The 23,934-nt window shown below is 36.3% G+C and overlaps 1 protein-coding gene across 1 annotated transcript in view; it reads right to left on the reverse strand.

Moving 5' to 3' along the window:
• Window positions 1-5,073: 5,073 nt before the first annotated feature.
• MBOAT2 (membrane bound O-acyltransferase domain containing 2) overlaps window positions 5,074-23,934 on the reverse strand; it is a 97,059-nt gene continuing 78,198 nt past the window's right edge. Inside the window, exons 8-13 of the mRNA XM_042803454.1 lie at window positions 23,097-23,289; window positions 19,983-20,086; window positions 19,577-19,641; window positions 14,972-15,104; window positions 12,313-12,464; window positions 5,074-11,737 (exon numbers count right to left, since the gene is read on the reverse strand). Coding sequence (XP_042659388.1) covers window positions 11,515-11,737; window positions 12,313-12,464; window positions 14,972-15,104; window positions 19,577-19,641; window positions 19,983-20,086; window positions 23,097-23,289 — 870 coding nt within the window. The 3' untranslated portion in view covers window positions 5,074-11,514. The remainder of the gene's footprint in view (window positions 11,738-12,312; window positions 12,465-14,971; window positions 15,105-19,576; window positions 19,642-19,982; window positions 20,087-23,096; window positions 23,290-23,934) is intronic.

Here is a 23,934-nt window from a genome sequence, read left to right on the forward strand (position 1 = left end):
TGGCCGGGAGGCGGCCCCGCCCACCGCCCTGAGCCGGGGTCGCCCGGGGGGGATGGCGGCGTCCAACCGCCCACGAGGCTAATAGCCGTGTGGTAAACCCGCTAATAACGGGGACAGAACAGGAAAAAAAAAAAAAAAAAAAAAAACAAAAAACAAAAAACAAAAAACCAAAAAAACCTGCCCGGAGGGGCTGGAGGCAATGAGTCACCGCGCTCAGCGGCGTCTCCGCGCCCGCAGCGGTGAGGGCGGGCGGAGGCGCGGGCCTGGAGCGCAGCGGCGGCCTGGGCAGTCAGCCCCGGCTCTTTTCTGAAAGGGGGAAAAAAAAAAACCAAAAAACAAAACCCACAGTTTTTGTTAACAATTGCCCTGTGATAAATAAGCCACCGAAAGGATGGTGTTCAAACTGAAGGTGAGGACTGCCGTTGGTAAACATGGGGGGAAAAAAGCAAAATTCTCGCCTTACTTAACCACACTACAAACCTTGAAATATAGCAGCTTTCCACAGCCCGGGTGCCTGAGCAGCTTCGTGGCTATTGTGAAAATTCACCTCATGGCCCAGGCCGGGGTGTACACGGCTGTGGCCTGACAGCAGTTCCAACGTACTTCACAATTCTTCAGTCTGTACTTGCTGTGGTAAAGTCCTTCGAGTGACTAAAAGGTCACTTCCATCTTCAGCACAGACCAATTACATGGCAACAGATGCATGTTTATTTAATTAATTTGGACAAAGTGGATGGGAGAAGCACTCTAATGACTACAGTAATAACATCTCCCCCAGAGATCACGGAACCTAGCTTAAACCCGGGATAGCAACAAGCCAGCAAGGGAAAGGAGTATATCCCCCATGCTATGTATTACAACACTGAGATCTTCCACCTCTCCGAAGAGCCATCACTGTTGGTTTCTTAAAGAAACAGCTGACAGTGCTTCCTGTATAACCTAAATACTTACAACCAGAAAGTGTGCTGCAAGGGCTTTGATCACTTTTGAGCATGATTTCTCCTATTACCTTAAGAAATTCTTCACACCCAGATAAAATAAACAACTTCCTTACATGCATAGCAATTGTTAATACAAGGCAAAAGAGCAAGCTATGAAAATCAAAAGCTAAATCCACTTAGATCTTACACCAAAACACTGATTCAGCTGAAGAACTGGGAGAAATTAAGGACATAAAGCACATTCTTCTTATTTACATGATGGAGGATGAATGAATCCCTGCAGTTACTGTTGGGCTGAAAAGTGTTTACTCTGTGCTACCTGAATATATGCACAAGAGCAAGCATCCTCATGTTTCAAGCATCCATATAACGTTATGTACATAAGAGAAACTACACTGACAATAATTGCTAAACATTTTCAAAATATTGCCTTTTTTTTTTTTCAGAGCTTATACTAAAATATATATTAATCTCTCACTTCATGACCTCCTCATCACCCAAATCTTTATTCCAGTATCCCAGTGTTTCCACCTATCACGTGTTAGCTATATTCTTACCCTGCAGGTACAAATCTATCAGGCAGAGTCAGTAGTTCCTTCCCCCCGTGTACAAAGGAACCATACACAAGCTGGGAATGTGGAGGCAGAGAAGGCACAGTTTTCTGTATGATTCTTCTCTTTCTTCCCCTTTTGCTACAAATCAATCCAGTTCCTCACATCCTTATGGTCTTCTACTTGTACCCTACACTTAAATTAGGAACAATGCTTTCCCACCAGTGATTAATTCACGTAGACAATGAAACATGGTCCTGCTGAAGGGTCAAAATTGGAATCTAATAGAGTTAGATTTCACACAAAGCAGTCCACTTCTCATAAAATACTTTGTAGCTGTTGTTAAGGCATATAAGTAATCTCTTAACAGTTGTTCCTAAAAACTTCTGTCACATCATTAAAATAGTTTAAGTGACACTTAACTCCAAGTAGAAATTTTCCAGAGTCTAAGAAGTACAGAAATACTTGATTTTTATGAATCTTTTAAAAAAAGTAATAAAAGTTGATGTTTGTAAGACACTACAGTGGAGCACATAATCTCACAAAATAAAAAATTTATTTCAAGGCATTTTCTTTCCTCTTTCTAGCTTTTCCATCTCTTACAGGAATTCACGGAATGGTTGAGGTTGGGACTTCTGGAGGTCCTTTCTTTGCACACATTGTTGGCTTATGTTCATCTTGGTGACCACCAGGACCCCCACATCCTTCTCTGCAAAGCTGCTTTCCAGCTGCATGGCCCCCAGCACACACTGGTGCATGGGGTTACCCCTCCCCAGGTGCAGGACTTCACACTTCTTGTTGAACATCATGAGGTTCCTGTCAGCCTATTTCTCCAGCCTGTTGAGGTCCCTCGGGGTAACCTCATGATCCTCTGGTGTATCAGCCACTCTTCCCAGTTTAGTGTCGTTGGCAAACTTGCTGAGGGTACACTGTGCCCCATCATCCAGATCATTAACAAAGATGTTAAAGAGGATCCAACCCAATATCAACCCCTGAGGTACGCTGCTAGTTACAGGCCTCCAACGCGACTTCGTGCCACTGATCACCACCCTGTGGGCCCAGCCATTCAGCCTGTTTTCAATCCACCTCACTGCTCATCCAGCCCACCTATCAACAGGTTCTTTATGAGGAGCTCAGCAGTGGCAGTGTCAAAAGCCTTACTGAACTCCAGGCAGCAATATTCACCACTCTTCCCTCCTCTACCAAGACAGTCATTTCATCACAGAAGTTTATCAAGTTGGTCAAGTATGACCTCCCCTTGATGGATCCATGCTATTTCCAAACAAATTTGCCTGCCAATTGTTTCCAGGATTAGTTGATATTCAAGACTCCAAAATCATGGATAAAATTTAGAAAGACCCATCCTCACCCCGTGAAAAAAACCAACCATTAAGTGCCTTTTCCAAGTAATTCTTAACCTTTTTGTTCAGCCTCCCTCATAACAGATTATTTTTCATCTTTTAATATTTATAACAACTGAAAAGTTTAACTGTCACAGTAACCAAGCTTGTCTCAGGCACAAAATTGCCCCACTATTTCAGATTTCAACATCTACCCAATATGAATACAAATTAAAAGTTATTGCTGTGCTTTAATTATTAATAAGCTTATTATTCTGATTATAATTAATACTTAAAACTGGTTTCTTTCCTTCCTCCAATTTCCTCAACTTAAATTGATCAAAGTCATGACCATTTAACATGCATATTTCTGCCATCTGACAAAAGCAGTATTATGGGAAGAGGCTGTTATGGGGTAGAGCACACAGGCAGCCATGTTACTCATTGTGTAACAACACAAATGGCAAAGTAGTAATGGAGGGCAAACCAGGAGGATTTAACACAAAGACCAGTATATTTCAAACAAAAGGGAAAGCTGGCATGGAATTCTCCCTCATGAAATAAGTTTTTCAAATATCAGTCAAGTTAGATATCCCATGAGGAAATCAATGGGAAAACATTGCTTTAAGCATGTATAATACAGGAGTGGTTTGGGTTTTATCTCATGCTTGATTTGTTTTCAAATGTTTTTCTTACGACAGCAGAATAACTGGAATAAAAGTGTGAAGGTTCCTTTTATTGTCATAGTTTGTTTAGATTGGAAAGATTATGAGTAACCCATACAGAGAAAAAACTTCTGCTACTGCATAAGACCATACTAGGAAGATCTGTAAGATGCACTGGCAAACCTTGCTGAGGGTACAGGCCTCTAATTTTAATCCAGTAAGTAGGCTGAAGACATCTTCCCCTAGAACTACTTCTGTATTCTATACTGAAACATCCTGCATGTTCTCAGGAAGTTACTCAGATGGAATTAAGTTAATTATAGGCACAGGAAAATAACTGCTGGCTCCGGGATGTTCTTAATCAGGACTCTTTCTGTTCAGTACCTTAAAAGAGCAGAGTTAAAAGGTTCCATCATAAGAATAATCAGATACACCAACAAGTTTCAGTATTCTAAAGTAGTAGCAGAACACTGTGTTTTATCTTAATCTGTTCAAAAGATTTTTTCCACTAAATGCAGTAATAAATGTTTAGTTAGTAAAGATACTTTTCAAACTACTGACTCAATCCTGAATGCATAGTTGAGAAAGCAATTTCCATTGCAGTCTAACTTCTCATTGAAATTACAAAAATCACCAGACCTTCTAAAATCGCACCTGTAGTCCTTTGTGTTGATTATCTCCCACAATACAGCTTGTGAAGAGAGAATTCTAAACACACAAGGCTTAAAAACACCATTACTACAGTAGGGCCTTTCAAGAGACCACCACACACATTTCAATATTCCTCTAGGGTGGTACCACCTGCAGAAACAGATCTTTGTAAAGAGGTCTTCGCAAAGTTAGTGGCTTTACAAAGTTTGTACTGAAGCAGAATTAATACCAGATGAAGAGAGAAAATTATTCAAGAGACAGGAAGTGACAGAAACAGCCCTTGTTTAGTAGTGACCTATAATATCCCTTCTTTTCTAGAACAGTCTAATGCACACGGTAAAGAACCTGTAGGTCAGGGAGTCTCAGCCTGCTTTAACATAGAGTCATCAGCCAAGAGAAACTATCACAGTGGAGTCCTAGTAGTCAAGTTTCAAAAAAAAGGAAAAAAAAAATAGCACATGTATGGCACACATTTAGTCTTTTTTTTTTTTTTTGAATCATCAATTAAAGCAGCAGCTAGTTCAAACATTGATTTTGATTTGTAAGATATGAGGTTTCCATTTCTCAAGCTGAAAATACCCAACTTGTCATATTCAGAAGTGTACCTGAGGTAGCAATATGCTTTGAGATGGAGGGCTTAAGTCGCATAAGTACCTTTCCCAAGTAACAAGAAGCTAGATTTAAAATTCTATTTACCAGCTCTACTGGAAAATAATTACATACATATATTTGTATATAAACTCTAGAAAACAAATGAAATAAAAGAAGTTTTGAAGCAGAACACTCCAAATAACAGTGTAAATATATGTATCGTAATGTTTAAGAATCAAAAAGGAGAAACTGTATTAAAATAATTTTGTTCTTTAGCACTCATTAAAGACAGACAGACACCAAAGAATTTAGAAAAACAAGTTCACTTTTTTTAAACTACAGTTTAATCAGATTTAAAGACACAAATTAGAAAAAAAATTTATAGGCAAGTTAAAAACACCTTTAAAACATAACAGCATGCTGCTTCTGCAGCACTGCTGAGACAAATTAGAAATAAGTAATTATTAAAATATCACAATCACAGTGTAACTAACAGTGGTATTTTAATTTTACCATACACCAACACTTAGTTTATGGATCTGTTGAAAAATAACACTTTTTAAAAAATATATATTTTGGAATAATAAAAATGAAATTCACCGACAATGCATTATAATCTGAACCAGGAAAGGCAAATTTAGGAATACTGTAGCTATCCACTTTCAGGGGTGTTCTCTCACTTTAACATATGGGTAGTTGGAGGAATAACTACTTCTGCATTGAGGTAAAACTATTCCCTTGAATGTGTAACCAAGGCAGGAAAGAACAAAGTTCCATATTTTAAATTCTTGAATAACTTATTACAACATCTTTGAATAATGCTATATTTAACCATCTTACAATATTTTTCATTCAACACATTTTGAATGTTCTCCTCTAACTGATCTAGAACACATCTGAGGTCTGGGATTTAAGAATAACTACCTAATTACTATCATATCATTTTGACACCTTTGTCACAGTAAGACACATCAGAAGATTCTTCATAGAAAGAGTGACCACCACTGGACAAAAGAGGGTACAAAGAAAAGATGTAAAGAGAACTGATAAAGACATAGAAAGGCAAAATATGCATAGGCAAATACTCCTTAACTTATTGTGACAAAAGATTGTTGCACCTTTAATACGTAGCGTTGCACTACTCTGATTACCAGTCTCTAGGCACCCTTTTCTCTATTTTTTGTTTCAGATTACATCATCACAGTTTGGAAACCTAATCTGACTAGAGTACAGACCACAGTTATCTGTTCACGAGACACAGTGTAGCAAAACTGAAATGAAAATCCAGCTTTGGGTATTTCTCCCTCAGAGAACAAAAGGAAGGAAGAAGATTGTGTAGAGGTCTCTCTTGCCGAGAGGTTTGGTGGGATTAAGGTGCGGGACCGAGTCACTATTAATGTAAAAAGCTCCCTCCAAAAGTGGCCCTAACTCAGATTTCAGTCATATATCTGAAGTAAGATTTTGTATTCATAGCCTGCATGGGAATATCCTGTAAGGGTTGGTTTTGCAACAGAGTGAAAGAAGCCCTTTACTTTCCACTTAAAGTGTAACCAACAGATTCTATTTTCACTTTAGGAAGCAGAAAGCTTAGTACTCTGAGAAGCGAGCCCAACAGCCTTCAGCAAGTGTGGTGTACAGCTGGAGGGCTCAACACTAGCCTCGTGTAAATATTGATATGGCCTATTTTAAGTATATTTATGCGCACTATATTTAACTACACCTTGTCAATTCATACAGTTTAAACAATGTTTATACAGATATGCACATGGATTCAGAAAATCTAAAAACATCTAAAACCAAAGTCAGACCTAAGTCACTGGACATACAGGTAATGCACAGAAGATGATGAAGTGGCAAAAGTTGCTTTTGCACATTTGTACACCAAAAGTGAACAAAATTATGTTTAAATATTTAATGGGATGGAAATTGATACAGTCGATGGTTAGGTTTTGTAAGAAAAATACAAAAGCTCAGCTCAAAACAAGTTTTTAAGAAATTAAATATAATTTTTTCATTTAGTTCTGACCATAATAAGCAACTGTTGCAATACCTGCAGCTGTAACCTTGCAGGGTGACTTTGTGTATGCCTAGACTTCACGGTGTTTGCAAAATGTCTAGGTTAAGACAGCAAACACATCAAAAATCCAGGTAAATGTAGCCTAGAGCAGCTGCAACCTGGCTCACAAGCAAGCAGATCCTCTGTCAAGCTCTGCAGGTAGGGTTAACTCCCCCCAGGAACTCTGTGGCAAACCCTCCCAGCCACTGATAGGACGTTCTTACCAGAGACAGCTTCACAGACAGCTTTTCCACCATGACTATGAAGAAGACCAACAGTGCAAACTAGCTTAGATCAAGACAGACCTGGTAATCTAATGAGAGCAGGCTCCGTTCACTAGAGTATCTGCTTAGATACTTATGCAGCACAGCACTTAAATACTTGTTTAAGTACTTATAGCCAATTGAATTTTTAACAGGAAGTTTAAAAATACTCCCAAGTGCTATTCAGAGTATTACTGGACCTAAATAAATACATAAAGGCTAATCATGTAATGAAATACTGTGATGAATCAGCACAGAACCAATGTGTACTTTCTATATGCAGATTCTGCATTATATTAAAATCCTTAAATTTATTTCTCTTCTTCTAACAGTGATCACTTTTCAACATAAACGTCAGTATTTCCAAATTTTAATTGAAAATTAAAAATTCTCAAACCTGATTTCAGAACTCAATGAGAATTACAAAGTGAAAGACTTTGGGTTAAGGGAAATGAAAACCTAAATTATTGTAACTTGTGCTTTTAAATTTCTTTGTCATTCAGGGCCAACTTATAAAGTTGAGCATGTGAAAGTTTACATGTAAGCAACAGTGACACATTTGCAGGCAAACGTGAAGACACATTTGACCATTTAAACAAATTGTCAACAATTTGTTTGCAAAACTTCTAAGAAAAAAATCCAGACTGTTAAAATTACTTTTGATATGAATTTGACAGGAGGTGAGGATCTCATAAAGGTCTCCTCTGCATCAGAGGACATTTTACCACTAACCAAATCAATGCCATCAAGAGAGACACAACTATCTAGTGCACATCCTGTCATACAAGCACAGCATTTATATTCATATTACCTATTCCCATAAGGAAAACAAGTTATTTAAGTGGAAAATTCTTCTAATAAATAATACACTATATTGGTAAAACTCATACCACAAGTCAGTGTGGAGCAGGTAATATACAAAGATCTCTTTGTAAAGTCTTCTCATGAAAGTATGATTTGTTATCAAAAGCATACTGGAATGCATACCAATATTTTTACATGGTAATATATTTTAAAATATGTCACCTATTACTGATATCTTGTCTACATGTCAACTTAAGGAATGGCCATGGAAGAATAAGTTTGCTGAATAAGAGGGGCATATCTGTAACTGTAAACCTAACAAAGTCTTCCCGATCACAACAGTAGTAGGCACCACTGAAACTATTATTTAAATATATAATATATATCTCTTTCATTAATACAGAATCATAACGGTTAAAAAAAGGTTAAGCAAGCAAATAGTTACTATCAGGGTGACTACATTTACTAACATTAATTCATTAAGTGCCTGAATGAATTGTTCACAATAGGCAAGTATCTGCAAAGCACCATAAAATTATGAACGATATGTTGTATTTACTTTTCATACCGTGCTGATCTGCAATACAGAAAACACTTTTAAGTTTTGGATATACATTAGTTTATGAGTGAAAGAATACTTAAAATCATGTTTCCTTCATGCCCAAACATTTATAGGAAGTTTACTTTCTAAGATTTATTTTCATCAAGAGTAAAATTAAATCACTGCCATCCTTTCAAATTCAGCATTATTAAATGATGTATGTAAAACCTAAAAATTATCTAAATCATCTGGGCTAGCCACTCTTGACTTTTTGACCAAAAAGATAAAAAGGATCCAGTGTGATAGCAAGGCAGAAAACTAGTAAAGCAGAGGGAAAGCAACAGCAACAAAACCCCAGTTTGACTAAAATCAGACTTCTGCCATTAAAAGAAAAAACTTCATTCCATAGTCCCCAAGAGAATTCATCTGCATGAAGAGCAGATCTTGGTTCAAAGTACTTCTATATTCAGCAATGACACTTAAAGGGTAAATTCTAGGACACTACACTTAAAAATAAGTTCTGTGCAGAATTAATTAATTGTCATAATTTTCTTGTGTTGCAGTTAAGGGGTTCAAATCATGAAGCAGAAAGTAGTTGTATTGCTTGCAGACACCAGACACATCCAATTTTGAAGCCCATATCTTGCCACTTATGCCCAACTAAAGCATGTATTCTTAGCTGTTCTGACTTCCCCATATACAAATGTTCTGAACAAAACTGTACCTGTGAATTCAATCACACTGAAATACCAGTCTTCACTATCCTAAACCTGCTCATTTTTTGAGAGTGCTTACAACCGTTTTCATATTTCATAATGAAGAACTAGTAAGCTTCCATCACAGATATGGGCATGCATGCCAAAAGAAGAAAACAGAAGTACCAGAATATTAATGGGAAAAAAATGGCACATTAGATGTACTGGCATCCAAAAGTGCTTGTTTGGCTAGATACACAGACCGCACCAACAAAATGAACTTAAGTTCAACAGCAACAAATGCTGAAAGAACCAACCCTAATCCTACTCACCCACCCAGGAATGTGCAATTCTCACCTGTTATTTTATGTAAATGCCCCTTCAAGAAAAGAAAGTGGAAAAATGTCTTTCCTGATTCTGTATCTAATACGGTTAATCAAATATAAAGGAAATAGAGTGTGCCCTTACTTAAAAACAACAGAAAAAAACATAATGCCATTTCAAAGACCCCACGTAAGGGGAGGTCTACCTGGATAATCAAAGATTTAGAAGTCTGATTATTTTTTCTTAAAAATACTATAGCTGTCACAACAAACATCCCTAGTCATTTACTCTCATATTTAGTTCCCCCTTTCTAACTGTGTAGGTTAATTAGTGCTAACCTACATATATGGGAAAGGTATGTTATCCTCCTGGAGTTTTAGGCAAGGAGCCAAAAGGCCAGACACAGAACTACCACAACAAAGAAACAACTCTGTCCTGACTTAAGATCTGGTTCTTCAGAAAGTAAGCCAGAAGTACTGTAACTAGTTTTGCATGGTAGTATCCCGAAAGCTGAGGGCCATCATTACACTTCTGGTACTAAGAATATTCACCCCACTAATGCTAGATATTTGATGAAAAATTTAAGGTTCAACATATGACAAACTTTTTCTCATTCATTTGTATGTTATTAATCAACAAGCTGCATTTTTTTCCTCTGGTAGTATTTTGTGTCAGTTTTAAAGCTAAAAAAACCCATGTGGATAAGCAGTTTGTGTTTACTTGAAAAAATTATATGAAAATACAGAATATAAGCAATTAAAATGTAGCCCTTTAACAGCAGTACTCTAGCAGGGACCATCATCACAATAAGTGGTCTGGAATAGATACAACCATCCTGTTATTCCCTTGACACACTTCCATAATTCAATAAATCAGATATTCTGAAGGATTTATTTCTTTCATTATGTTACCCACAAATATGATGTGAACTTTGCATCTAAAATTCTAATTTAATGAAAAAACTTTTCCTCAAATTCATATACTTCTTTGGGTAAAGGGCCATCAATTACCAAGCATAAAGAAATTGGTTATGATAGTAATTTCATGTTTGACTACCGTTGCACTAGAGCTCAAGGTAATTTTGCTACTGTATACTGAAAGCATCATCAACTGACTACTGTATGTCTAAAATAAAAACAACTTTAAGTATTAAAAATATTTTTTTGTAAAACAGTAGTATTCTAGAACGAGTATTTCTGGCATTTAAGGGTAAAAACACATTTCACTGAAATCCTGGTGCTTGCACATTGTCTTCTGTGTCCCATTGCTGCCTCTCCTTCTCTAGCTGCAAAGCCCACTTGGCAGTGTTTTATTGTTTTTAGGTACTTGAAAGTAAAAGAAGCCTAGATTAGAGCTATTGAGCCCTAGAAAAGGTGAACCTTCAGGTGTTTTATTTTTCTAATCCATTCAGAAGGGCTATGGGTAATTATACTCTTCATCAAAAAAACCTAACTACAATTTGGCATCAGTGATGTTTACAGTTCGTTAATGTACTGTAACAGTTTGAGATACTTTAAGAAAACCCTCCAAATACTGAGATGCTTATTGCAATTCCCTTTTAAAGATTCAAAAGCCTTCTAATGACTTTGCATTTCCTATTTTTATCTTCTTTATAGCATAGAGTATTACATATCTGAAATATGCTTTCCACATAAAATCAAACTTGAAAATACCCACTTAGAAACAATATTTCAGTAAATAGAGGGTTTAAGGCAAGTCATTCATCTGGAAAACTTAATTTCCATTTGTTAATACTAGATTGACACAATTTTATTCCACCCCATCAGTGCCTTGGGATACACAACGTACATTCAGCAAAGGGCACACATATGACCCTATGGACATACGTTGCAAGTCCTGAGTGCCCATTGAAATAATGGTAATATCTTCATATAAGGCGTGACCCACAGGGACATGGCATGGGAGGGGTTAATTTGTTTTGTTTCCAGTCTTGCTATTGTATGTGAGTTTCCTAGGTAATGCATTCTTTTCTTACTAAACATCTTGGCAAACAAATACAAACCCCTTTAAAAGGTGCTAAAAATGGGTTTCTGAAAACATACAAAATATATTCATCGTAGTATTTTCTCAATCACTGTTTCAATGCTTGATATCTGCAGGTTATTTCTTGTTTCTGACTGAAACTATTATTTGTTGTGGAATAACTGTTCTTTTGCAAAAGATTTTCTTCTTCTATTTTTTTGGACCACACAGGCTGGACGCTTTCATGCTTTTTACTTCCTTTTTGAGTTCTTTTCAATGGAAATACCAACAACACCAGGATGCTGGCAATATGAAGACAGAAATAGCAGGAGCTAAAAAACAAACAAAAATAATAATTCAGTAAAATTCTGACCGCTTTTTACAAGGTGCTTAAGGAATAAACTGTCAAAACCTACTTGCATACAGTAGTTTGCACATAAGACAGGAAGACATTAATATTTCCTTTAAGAAAAGTAATAAGGGGGTAACAGAAATGAAGTTTTCCCTCACAGTACCTAGTGCTTTAAGAGATGTGAAGTGAAGAGAAGTCTGGTTTTAACTTACTTTCACAAGTTACTTTTGGGAAATCATTACCTAGTCTTGCTATAAAATAGTTAAAGTGCATATAGTAACTTCAAATGTACCCTCTGGTTTTGGTTGGGTTTGTTTTTTTTTTTTTTTCCTCCCTGCCCCAGGAAAAATAAGTATATTATGATAGGAAAATGAGAGCACTTTATAGTTTCTTGTACACAACATAAACTATGTTCAAAGCACTAGAACAGAAATACAGTTTGCTTAGCTAACAAATCAAACATAATTGTCAGTAAAATAGCTTCAGAAATCTTATGCCACAGCAAATACTTCTATTCCAAGATAAAGAAAAACAAAAGAGATAGAATGTGCTTACCTGTAAAAGGTGAAAGAGGGTTTTACAGAGAGCAGTACAAATGGCACGACTGTGTAACTTATTGCTAGTTGAGTTGTCATCCATGTTATAATATCATAACATAGTTTAACAGCAGGGGATTCAACAAAATAGTGTCTGATATTGTTTCTTATCTGAAAAAGCAGATAATATTAAGTTAGCTTAGGAATAAACTTTGAGAGCTATCTTACTGTACAGAATTTGTTGCACTTGCACAAAATTCATAGGATGAATTTAAATGCTACTGTTTGGTCAACTATCTTTGAACTACTCAAAATGCTCATGAACTTCAACAGGAGTCAGTTTGAATTCCCTGCCTCTCAGCATAGTGCACTTCTTCCAGCACAGGAATGTAAGTATTTATGAATTTAAGCAAATTAATCCCCCTCTAAATCCAATGCAACTTTGGACTGCTTGTCTGAATGAGGCGGATGTTCTATTCAATCTAGCCATTCTGTATAATACACTGTCGGAGTAAATGAAAGCCAGAATAGTTCTGTTGAAAGCTTCTATATGGTAAGCCATTTTCATATACTTGCTAATATGATATATAAATAGGGTATAAATCAGAATATACAAAATATCCACTCTAATGACATATTTCAGGAGTCTTAACAACTAATATCAAGTGAGACTGTTATAAAATTACTCAATTTTTCTATGCAGAGTCTTCTTTTGGTCGTAAAATTCTGTTCAAATGATGGAACACCGAAGGTATTAAAAAAAATCATCCAAAACCCACACAGGTTTGGGTTCAGTTTTATTTAAGACTATAATTAAAAAGATACAAGTAGATCTTCACCCCTCCTTTCTTTGACTGAACTGTCATCCTTGCTCACACTCATTTGCTGACAAGCCAAGATGGGCTCAATTCAGCCTTTGTGTAGCTTGGTATCACAGTTGCTACATTCCAGTCATCTGCACCATGGTAGTTCTCTCTGAAAAGCTGCACCTCAAAGTACACAATTTCACTGCTTCAATCTCCAGTTTCTTTAGAACTTCCTGGTTCTAAAGAACATATCCAAGGCTAGCTCCTGCTGATCTCATTCTTTACATTAAAAACCTTTTTTACCCTTCCTGTCCTTCTTAACCAAATTCCCCTGTAGATACTGCGTTCCCACTCAGCCTTTGTTTAGTTAAGCTAAATAAAACAAGTCATTCTCACCACATACCCTCCCATCCTGCCATCTCCCCCCAGTTTTCTCCTACGGTCACGTGCAATGACATGTTCCCGGGTTCTGTAAAACTTGGATGAGTTTCACAGAATTTCTTGCAGAGAAATCTAGTATTTTAGGACTTGAAGGACAACCTTCCAGACAACTCTATAATTGTCCCTAGTAAACACCTGATTATGACGTGTCATGATTAAAGGGAGTAAAATGAGTTAAATACATGCTTAGGCATGACAAGAGAAGAAAGTGTGGATCACAGCTGTCAAACTTTGCTGTTAAAGGCTAGCAGAGTTAAATAATAAACATGCTAAAGTACCTCTAACATATCCTATCTGTTAATACAGAAACTCAAAGTATTTTTATTTAATAGTCTATTGATAGATACATATGAAATGTGAATACAATGCAGCTTACTAGCTAAGCTCAGGACAAAGTGCAGTGTGCAGTCCTATTTACTGGACTCGCCTTACTGAGAGAACACAACTTTTACCTGTGAACTGTCCCTGAACCTTGGCTTTTGCACCAGCCCCTGGCTGATAAATGTCAAAAGTTCACTGTAATAGAGTCTGGAAAGGAGAAGGGAGCTATACCTATTGCAAAGAAAGGCATCAATTCTGTCAAACAAAGACTATATCCACATCTCTGTGAAGAAAGAGGAGCAGCATCTGGTTTATCACTGTTAGTACAATCTAAATCTCAAGTACCACCTTCCCTTAGCTATTATAGCAACAAAGAACAGTCTGCTTCATTTCTTATTCTCCTGGTTCTTTCAACAGAAAAGTGGTCTGTTATGCTGCTCTGAGCTGACATCTAATCTGTTTGTTCCTCTCTCCCATTGAGTAACTGATAAACCTGCCTCTGCCCTTATGCAGCTTTCTCAAGCAGAAATGTGAGAGATTTCTTGGCAGATTTGCTGGTTCCATATGGTTCTGAATAGCAGCTGAAAAAGCTTGCTAATGTGACCGTGCTGTTGCCTGGCCAATTTTGAATAGTAACTGCACTAGAGAATCTGCTGGTTGAGGGGGGAGCATTCTTTAGTTACCATCTTTACAGTAATACTGGACAGAAATTAGGGAAGGGGCACTCTGAATATATAGCATTGACTCCCAAATTTTAAGCTACTCATCATCAGCGATGTTTTCATTATCAGAAAGTTTTTTTCAAAATTATCTTGGATAACATCACCCTGTTCAGCATGGCATAGGAATACATGATCAGTTAATACAGAGGAAGAACTTCCACAAAAGATATGCTACAAAGATGTACGTTATTTACAGTCTCACTTGTTTCTACCAATCAACCCCTCCCTGCAATTAATCATTCCCATTACTCTCATAACTGAAAAAGTAAACACCACTATCAGACAGACTGTCTATCAACTGCAAAGCGCATTTTTGGACTACAGAACATGAACAATTTTCTTTTACAAACTTCATTATTATTCAAGATGATACTTGATTGGTACTTACAGCTCGTGCTGCTAGTGTCATTAGTACTCCTGTTAAAAATGTTAAATAATATCCTGGGTAAACCCCATGCCAGATGGCAGAAAGGATGAAGGTTTGGATCGTTGGGCTGAAGGTGGCTCGCTCATAGCACACTCTAGCAAGTCAAAGACAATTCAAGATAAGTAACATGAGACAAACCACCAATCTTCCCAGTTATCATTTATACTTTTAGCAGTTTCATCTCCAACACATCACTTGCAATGCCACTGCAATTTATTATTATTTAAATGACTTACAGAAAATAGTTAAAGCTACTCACAGCTCCTGATTTAACCCCTCAGTGCTAACCTAGGCTCAATGCCATCACATATAGTACTTACTTATAACGAAGTGATACAAGCATCCAAAGATGGGTCTTGCTGTTAATAAGGGATCTTAAGCCATCCAAGAATGTGTTTGAAAAGCTACACTGGAAGGCATGGACTACCCTGCAAACTCTTGCGATGAATCAGATATATATTTTTCATAAAATGAAAGCAGCTTATTGGAGAAGAGGAAAAGTAACAACTACCTTCAATTTTGAGTAATAAGAGAGACTACAGTTCAAAATGTGTCTTTGTAGGGCAATTAGGTGAGCATGACGATGAAATTATAACTAATGACTCTAGGGATGAGAGAATATCAAATAAGGAGAATGCTGAACTCTACTATTTAAAAATTGAGACTCTGAATTATTAGGCAAGGTCCTGTGGTAAGGAATTCTAAAAGGAAATTTGGGAAAAGGAATCCAAGAAAGGTAGTTTCTAGAAGACAACATTAAATGACACAATGACAAACCATGATGATGTGGAAGAATGATAGGAAACATGGTAAGGTCCTGATATGGCTTCATCAAGAGTTCTTTAAAGTCTTTAATGATCTGAAAACCAAAAAGCAATAGGAAATAGGAAATACGGAAACAGATACACACTAACATGAAGCAAAAATAAACAGCACAAGTATGCATGAACACAAAGCTAAGGCTAACATACAAAAATGAGCTTTAACTAAAAAAGAAGGCATAGACACCAATATGGAAAAAGGTTTTATAAACACATTGCAAGTAACAGAGAAAGAGAATGCATGTCTATTATTCAAGTAAGACAACAAGCTAATGATACAGAGGGCCAAATCATTCACTCCTAATGTAACTACTTTACTACAACTTCCATATATACAAAAGATTGCTGAGATCAAATGATACAGTCAATGTTAAGGAGCAAAAATTAAAAAGACAGGATCTGAATAGGGAAAGATCAACAGTGTATTTTGCTAATTTAGTTTATTCCAGTAAAATAGATGCAGTAGGCTTTATCTTACGAGGTCTTCAGTGCCAGGTACCAGCACAACCCCGCTCCTCTTGCTCAAGGACTTTGCTAACAGTGGCCATTAAGATGAGCACATGGGGCTAAGCAGGGTGCAGATGCATGCATGCCTAACACACAAAACTATCTGAGCACATTTGCCTGAAATAAACAACCTTAAAGAAAAAAGCAACATTGGCCAGTCAAAACAGTAACCAGGGAATTTCAAAGTCAGGGATACATCTTGGAGCTAAATACTATTACCAAAACCTGGTTTGAGCCAGAGCACCCACATTTCCCGCCGGCAGTGCATACAAGCAGAGGGCCCACACTTTGAGGAGGGGTGGTTTTGTATCCCACACGCCCTCGGGAGTGGAGGCGCAGTCTGCATATAACTGTGTGCATACGTGTGTGCTTCTTGAAGTCCCTAGGATTAGTCACAGATCAGTGTTTAGAAATGTTTATTAAACCAGAACGCTGAACAGGTACAAAATGTTATCTGTTCTAGTACTGATATTAATTCTGAATGCATTATTTTACTGACTGATTGTTAATGATGTCTCATTAATAAATTGATAAATGTCTTCAATCTTTATTTGGTTTGAAATAATTTAAGCAAATTTTCCCCTGCAAAGCACTCAGGAGCTAACAAAACTAACTAAATTAACTAACCAAATTTCAGCTATATCAATGCAAGTCAGATAAGACATATACTAGAAAAAAAAATTGTCAGGCTTCAATTTCAAAAAGTAAAATGTAAGCTTAAACTCCTCCATGGATTTGGCAATAATAAATCATGTTGAAATGCTTCACTTGACATTCCTAAAAGCAAACCAAGGAAATATGGTCATCACAACAGGCTGAGAAAAACGATTCCAAAATGGGTGGTTCAGGTTATCTTATATATAACTTGCTCTAGAAGTGGGAAGATGCATCAGCTGTTCAGCAAGGTACCATCTTTGGTCTGGTTCTAAACTTTCATTACTAGCCTGGGTGGTAGACTAAGAAGGATATTTTTCCACTTTGTCTTCCCTTCCTTTTTTGGGACGGGAGGTGGGGTGAATGAGATTGGCATTGTTTTCTTAGCAGATAGAACACTAGAATCCAAAATAATCTTGACAGACTTGAATGATGTTTTGAAATCAACAAGATGAAGTCCAAAGTATAGAGCATCTAAAAAGAAATGTGGAAGATACAAAACAGTACCTATTCCTGTAATGTTACTGAAAAAGTATCTGAGTATGAATATGAATCAACAGTATGAAACACCAAGTATCAGCTGAGCATGAATCAACAGTAGACTGCTGCTGCAAAAAGGACAGAGGTAATACTGTGATGTATTAGAAAGAGTGTTATCTAAAGAAAATAAAGGCAATTAATCCAATCAAATCATTTAGATCTGCCTGTAACAAGCCAGGGAAAGACCTCGGAGGTCTTAGCAGAAGTACACCCACTGTAAGAAGACAGGAAGGTTGGAAACATGCCAGAAGAGAGCAAGAAGAACCACAGAGGCTTTTCAAACATGACCAAAGACAAACGGAATTAGATGTTTTCTTTGGAAAAAAGAATGAACAGGCTGAGGGGGAACATAACAGCCTCCCCAGTCAGGAAACATTATCATGATATATACTGCTGATATATGCTACTATGTAAACATCTATTTTAACTTGCAGGCTTGTAACAACAATATCTTTAAAGTGCTGTATCTTGTGATCTACATGGAATGTTTATTAAACTTCCTTATGACCTGTAGATCCATCAGCTGTGTTTTTGCACACAATCAAGGTTTAAGTCCTGTAATTCTGATGGCAATACATGATCTCGTCTTCTATTCAAGCTGCTGTAACATTGCAACTAACTAAATGATTGGTAATATAATATATATTCTGTACCACTACTTACGGTCCTCATATCATCACTAAAACAATCTTCTACTTGCAAAAAAACTTCAAGAAAACATCCACCCTTCTCCATTTCAGTGACAGAACCAATATGGATTTAAACTATCCTCAAAGATTGTTTTACAATTGTTCTTAAAAATATTTATTAAAGGAGATGCTTTAATTTTTCTCCATATCTTCTTTTAATGTCACGCTGAGCAACTGATTTGCATTTTTTTCTTTCAATTCTTAACAGAAATGTTACTAAGGAGTACTTCACTAAAAGGAGTTTCCATTTAGAATGATCTAATTTAGGAGATTTGAAAGTTTGTTGAAATACAATCTTTTCCTGTTAAGTTTTAATACTGATAAAATTCTGTCCTCTAACTGAATTAAAATGCATTTTAAAATAGCTAAATAGCTTATTTGTTTTATTGAATGATACATTTCAATACCTGCAAGCATGCAATTCTTCCTTGCTGATTGTCCTAGCAATAGATTCTATTCACTGTTGAGCCAACTAGAATAATCGCATAAAATTCGATTTATGGTTTTAATTGGCTCATAAAGACATTCAGGGAAGAAATTATGGAAGAATGAGAATACACTACAAAGAAATTTGATGTGAGAAAACATCCCGTTGCCATCCATCCTAGAATAAGGTATAAAATCATCTGAGTGATCCCAAGATAGAAGTCTCAGTTAAACTTGTACCTATTGATAAAAGATCAACTGAACAGACTGGGAGAAGGGAAACAACACCCGCACACTACTCAAGAACACTTTTTTATTTTCTAGTTACCACAAAGAAGTAGTAAAAGCAGAATGATGTAGTTCCTTGGGCACTATACCTGTTTCGCAGACAAGGAAAAAAGTGCATCTGTGGGATATTAATTTGCAATTGATATTAATTTGCAGCACATAGTAGGGTTTGTTATTTGCCATGTACTCATCAGGGAAGGAGAGCAGAAAGTTCTCACAGAACGTATGGAAGTTCCTGTATCACTGTGTGGCTAGAAATAATGCAAAGCTTCCACAGGCTAAGATTTACATTTTGCCTGCTGCTCTCAGCAACATGCACTGGTGTGAATGCTGAGTGAGAGAGTGTGGAGGGGAGGGGAAGAAAAAAAAAAAAAAAAAAAAGACACACCTCCACAGATTAGTAGTTTTAAATTCCCTATGACCAGGGAAGAAAAACAGTTTCTATCATAATCTGATAGTTTACACTAAGAGAAAAGTCCTAAACTCAGAGGCTTTAATTCAAGTATTACAAGAACATCCCATGAAGTTGTTAAAGAACTGATGTTTAGTGGGGTTTAATCTTTAAATGTCAGATTACCTTCAAAGAAATATTTATCTAAGAAACTTCAGTGGAAAAAAGCTTTTCTTATAGAATTAAATACCTTTTAAGCCAAAGAGCTGTTTGGATATTCCAGTTATCAAGAAACATCTTGAAACTTGTGGAAAACTGTAAAGTAAAAGCAAACTAATTATTTCCGTAATTGTAAGTGTTACAAAATATTTCAAACATTCTGACATATACATTATAAAAACCCCAGACTTTGAGATGAGTTGAATAAGGTATTTACTCAGCTACTTATAACCATGAAATATTTTGGACATGAACTGACAAGTAGAACATATTCAAAACAGAATATTTTCCATCCTTTTCTAAGAGTGTGAAAACGTAATTTCTGACTTAGAACATATTCACTATCTCGCGGAACAAAATGCGTAGGAAAAGCTACTGAAATTACAAGCAACTACCTACACGGGCACATATTTTATTTGAAAGAGCCAAAAACAAACCTCTATTTGCTGGATTCTCAGATTTGATATTAGATCCCAATGTGTAACTCCATTTTTATCATAGCCTCTGAAACCAAACCCTGCTGCATTATTAATTGCATCTGCTGCAATGAGACAAAAAGAAACAAATTAATAATAAACTGCCTGCATTACGAATTGTGCATTGCATAACATGCAGTTTGTTCAACATATTTATCACATCTTAAAGGCTACATGTATTTATTTTTTTTTAATATTGAGGACCACTGTATTAGACACTCAAACGAACAGAAAATATTTCAAGAAACACACCAGCTTTCAATTCAAAAACTTGCACAAAAGCAGAAGAATGAAAGGTAGCACTACTTAACAGTACAGATGTCCCCTCTCTCTCATACCGCCTACTTAGACTTGCTTGAGCAATTTGACAGAAAAACAAACGAAATGGGATGCATCAAGACTATAAAACAGTGGCTGGTTGTAATGAATTGATAGCAGCTTAACACTCAGATGTATGTCTCAGGTCTTCATTATGCAGCAACAGCGATGCTTAAATGTTAAAATAAATTTGCACAATATACACCAAGCAGGTGCACATTCACAGCACCACACACTGAGCAGTGAAACCTAAGAGAAGAAAACAGTAATTTATTAAGCAATGCAGTTTGTCAGACTTCCACTAATGGTACAAGGCTGCTCTTAGCAACACTTCTGAACACAAAGTGTTTACAGTGCATGCTGAAGGTCAAATAGTTCAAAGCAAATTATATTTTTCCCTAGGAGAAAAAGCTGCTACTATCAGCTGGATTATTCAGGAAAATACACGAGATCTCAGTCTGAATACTGCTTGCCATTTTCAGCCATTGCCTTTGGCTCAGCTTTGTTAGCTCAGACACTAAAATGTCCTCCGCCGTACTTCTCAAATGAGTACAGCCACATACAAGGAATTTTTTTTTTTTTTTTTTTTTCCCCAAATATTGCCTCTGTTGAGCCAAGCGCTTGGTTGCATGCACCCAAACATGGACACAGATCCATGAGGCATGAACCCAACCATTTATCCACTCGGGTGGATAAATAACTGACCATGGGGACAAGAATGCCAACTCCCCTCCCAGTTCAGGAGTCCTGAGGAAGTGGAAGCGAGGTAGGCAAAAGGCTCTGCAGAAGCAATACAGTTCTAGTGCTCTAGTTCCAGAGCATGAGCATGTTAGCTCAGAATTCATCTGAAGCACTGTAATTAGATTGTCACCTTTTAAATTACAACTATCAAGGCAAGGGAAATTGCTCAGTTTGTATTACCATATTAAAAAGAATTTATACAATAATGAGATATCAGTGAAATTCCTATCTTTTGCATTTTGCTTTCTTCTCAAAAACTTTTTCAAGGTATTCATCCAGCATGTTGGAAAGTAAAAAAAAAAAAAAAAAACAAACGACTCAAACAGTTACTTTCCTGAAGTTCAGTTTCGCCAATTGTCTACCAGTCTGGAAAAGGGCTCTGTGACATTTGATTTAATATAGGGTCATTTATAATATTTTAATTTGCTCATAAAAAAAAAATATTAAAACACATCTTTGAAAGCAACAAAATTTGCTGCTATATATCTGATATCACTGATGTCAACTTCAAACACTAGACAATGGTTTTAACCTCAATTAGAAAGAGCTGAAGACGTGAATTCCATAATCTCTTTCTAGCTAGAGTACAAAGACTACAGCTAGAGTAAGTACTCATTACCTAGCATTTTAGTAAGCATTCATTTTAAGTGATTCGCTCTACTAACAGATTCTTTTTCTAAAGTGCTAGTAATAGTAATGTACAACTCAAAAGCATAATATCCATTAAAACTGTTAAGGCCCCCTCACATTCTACTCATACCATTAGAAGTTTAGATGAGGTAAAATGGAAGGAAGAAGGTAAAAAAAAAAAAGATATTTAGCAAACTAAAAGTACAGAGCTGATACAGTTTTTCTTCAGTATTTTACCAAAGGAATGCTAGCTCTACACTGCTAACAAGTACACAAGGAAAAATCTATCTGAAGTATTACAGGAAAAAATAACAATGAAGTTTATTAATTTTTCAGATGACTCCTACTCTTTACAGATGATGATACTGGTGCATAAGAGCACAATATTCAAAAATATTTCATTCCACAAGCAGCCCCAGAATTACTACATCCAGACAAGTTGAAAGCACTTCATTCATTGATCAGGAATGAATCCAGCAGCTGTAAATGAGTCATGCTGCTCTGCTACACTGAAGCTTTCTTTATTGCATTGTTTCCCACAGATTCCCTCTCAAAAGACTTATGAAACAAATATGTAAAACTGAAGAGGAGGAGGAAGCTGATGAAATCTGTTTTGTGAGCCACTTCCAAGATGTCAGCTTATATAAATACAGCATTTTGCTGTTGTATGTGTTAAATTTTTTTTTTCTTTTTTCAAATAATGCAAAGTGAAAAGCAAGATATTATTTAAACTATACCATCTATTCAGTGTCTTAAATCAGTGACTAAGGGAGTTATCATCCTGTTGGCCATTAGAACTTTTTGTAACCAAAGACTAAAACTGAAGTGTCAGCCATCAAATCCTGAAAATACTACTGTGAAGAATGCCATTTACTATTAACAACACTATATCTGATTTTCAATATATTAATTTTTCCTTCATGCTTGAGTATCATCAAGAAAATTACTGATAACTAACCACAGAAAGAGGCTTAGAATAACTTTTCAGATATGCCAAAATCAAGGTATATAAAAAAAAAAATAATCAGGGATTGTACATTAGACTAGATTTACTACTGTATTTAAAAAACAAAAGTCATCATTGCTCATTAAAAAACTATCTCCCTCCAAAAAGCCTTACATTTCACTCCAGTTTGGTCAGGAGACCATGATCTCATTTGCAACACTGTTACAACACTGTGCTTAGACTTATGTTAAGTTTTGTTTCTCAAAAAGAGAAACACCATTCAATATACTCTGACAATACATCATAATACTTAAATGTAATAATGTTTTTGTAAGGCCTCAAGAGGGCACTGTCACTTTTTAATACATGCTTAGTGTGCAGCGTCTCAAATGAAACTCAATACATACTCTTTCTTTTATTTTTTTAATATATATACTTACCTAAAGTCCATGCAAAATAATACTTGGGTCTGGCAGCCATAAGAGACACGTATAGGTAGAAAAACCTTATAGGCCACGATGCTGTAGCTCTGAAATTATCATCAATGTTGTACTCCACAGGCAAAGTTTTTGTAATAGTCATGTGGAAGAGTAAGGACAGTCCACAGATTAAGAGTTTCTGTGCCACAGCTATCTGAAAAGTTTAAGATGGGAAACCTTGTAAGCATTATTTTTTGTAAATCTTCTGCAAACAAAGGCAATTTACAATCTTCCTTCCCTAAACAGATGTATCTATATATCAATTTTTGACTAGCATATACTACCAACTTTAAAATAGCTGGTAACATCTTATAGAGGCTCAAGGAATATTGTTATCTTAAACTGTGAGCGCCACTTCTGGCAAACACAGCAATTCCAATCCAACTACAGTGAGCCTCTAAAAACGCTTCCAATAATGGGCACACCTTTTGAAACTCCAGATTTTTTCTTAATTCATTGTCAAATTACTGAAGCAAGTTATTAAGACTTCATAACACACAGCACATAACCTAGGACAAGAGGAGTACAATTACTGCAGAGATTCCAAAAGCATGGCAAAACTTCAGTTCATTTTCAGTTACCTTTGGTATAAAGCAGGTGTTCAGTTGCTGCCCAACTCAATATATCAATCATTTCTGTTAGATTATTACAATATCTAAATTCTAAACCAACTAAAACACTGAAATAACTTATGAATTTTCAGCCAAAACACCTTGGTTCCATATAGACCTGTTGTACGAACCTGAGTGATCAAGCTATAAGGGGTCACAAAATGTAATCACAGACATGCAAAAATACA

The sequence above is a fragment of the Tyto alba genome, unplaced genomic scaffold, assembly GCF_018691265.1.
Source record: "Tyto alba isolate M040663 unplaced genomic scaffold, T.alba_DEE_v4.0 Super-Scaffold_40, whole genome shotgun sequence".
NCBI classification, from domain to species: domain Eukaryota; kingdom Metazoa; phylum Chordata; class Aves; order Strigiformes; family Tytonidae; genus Tyto; species Tyto alba.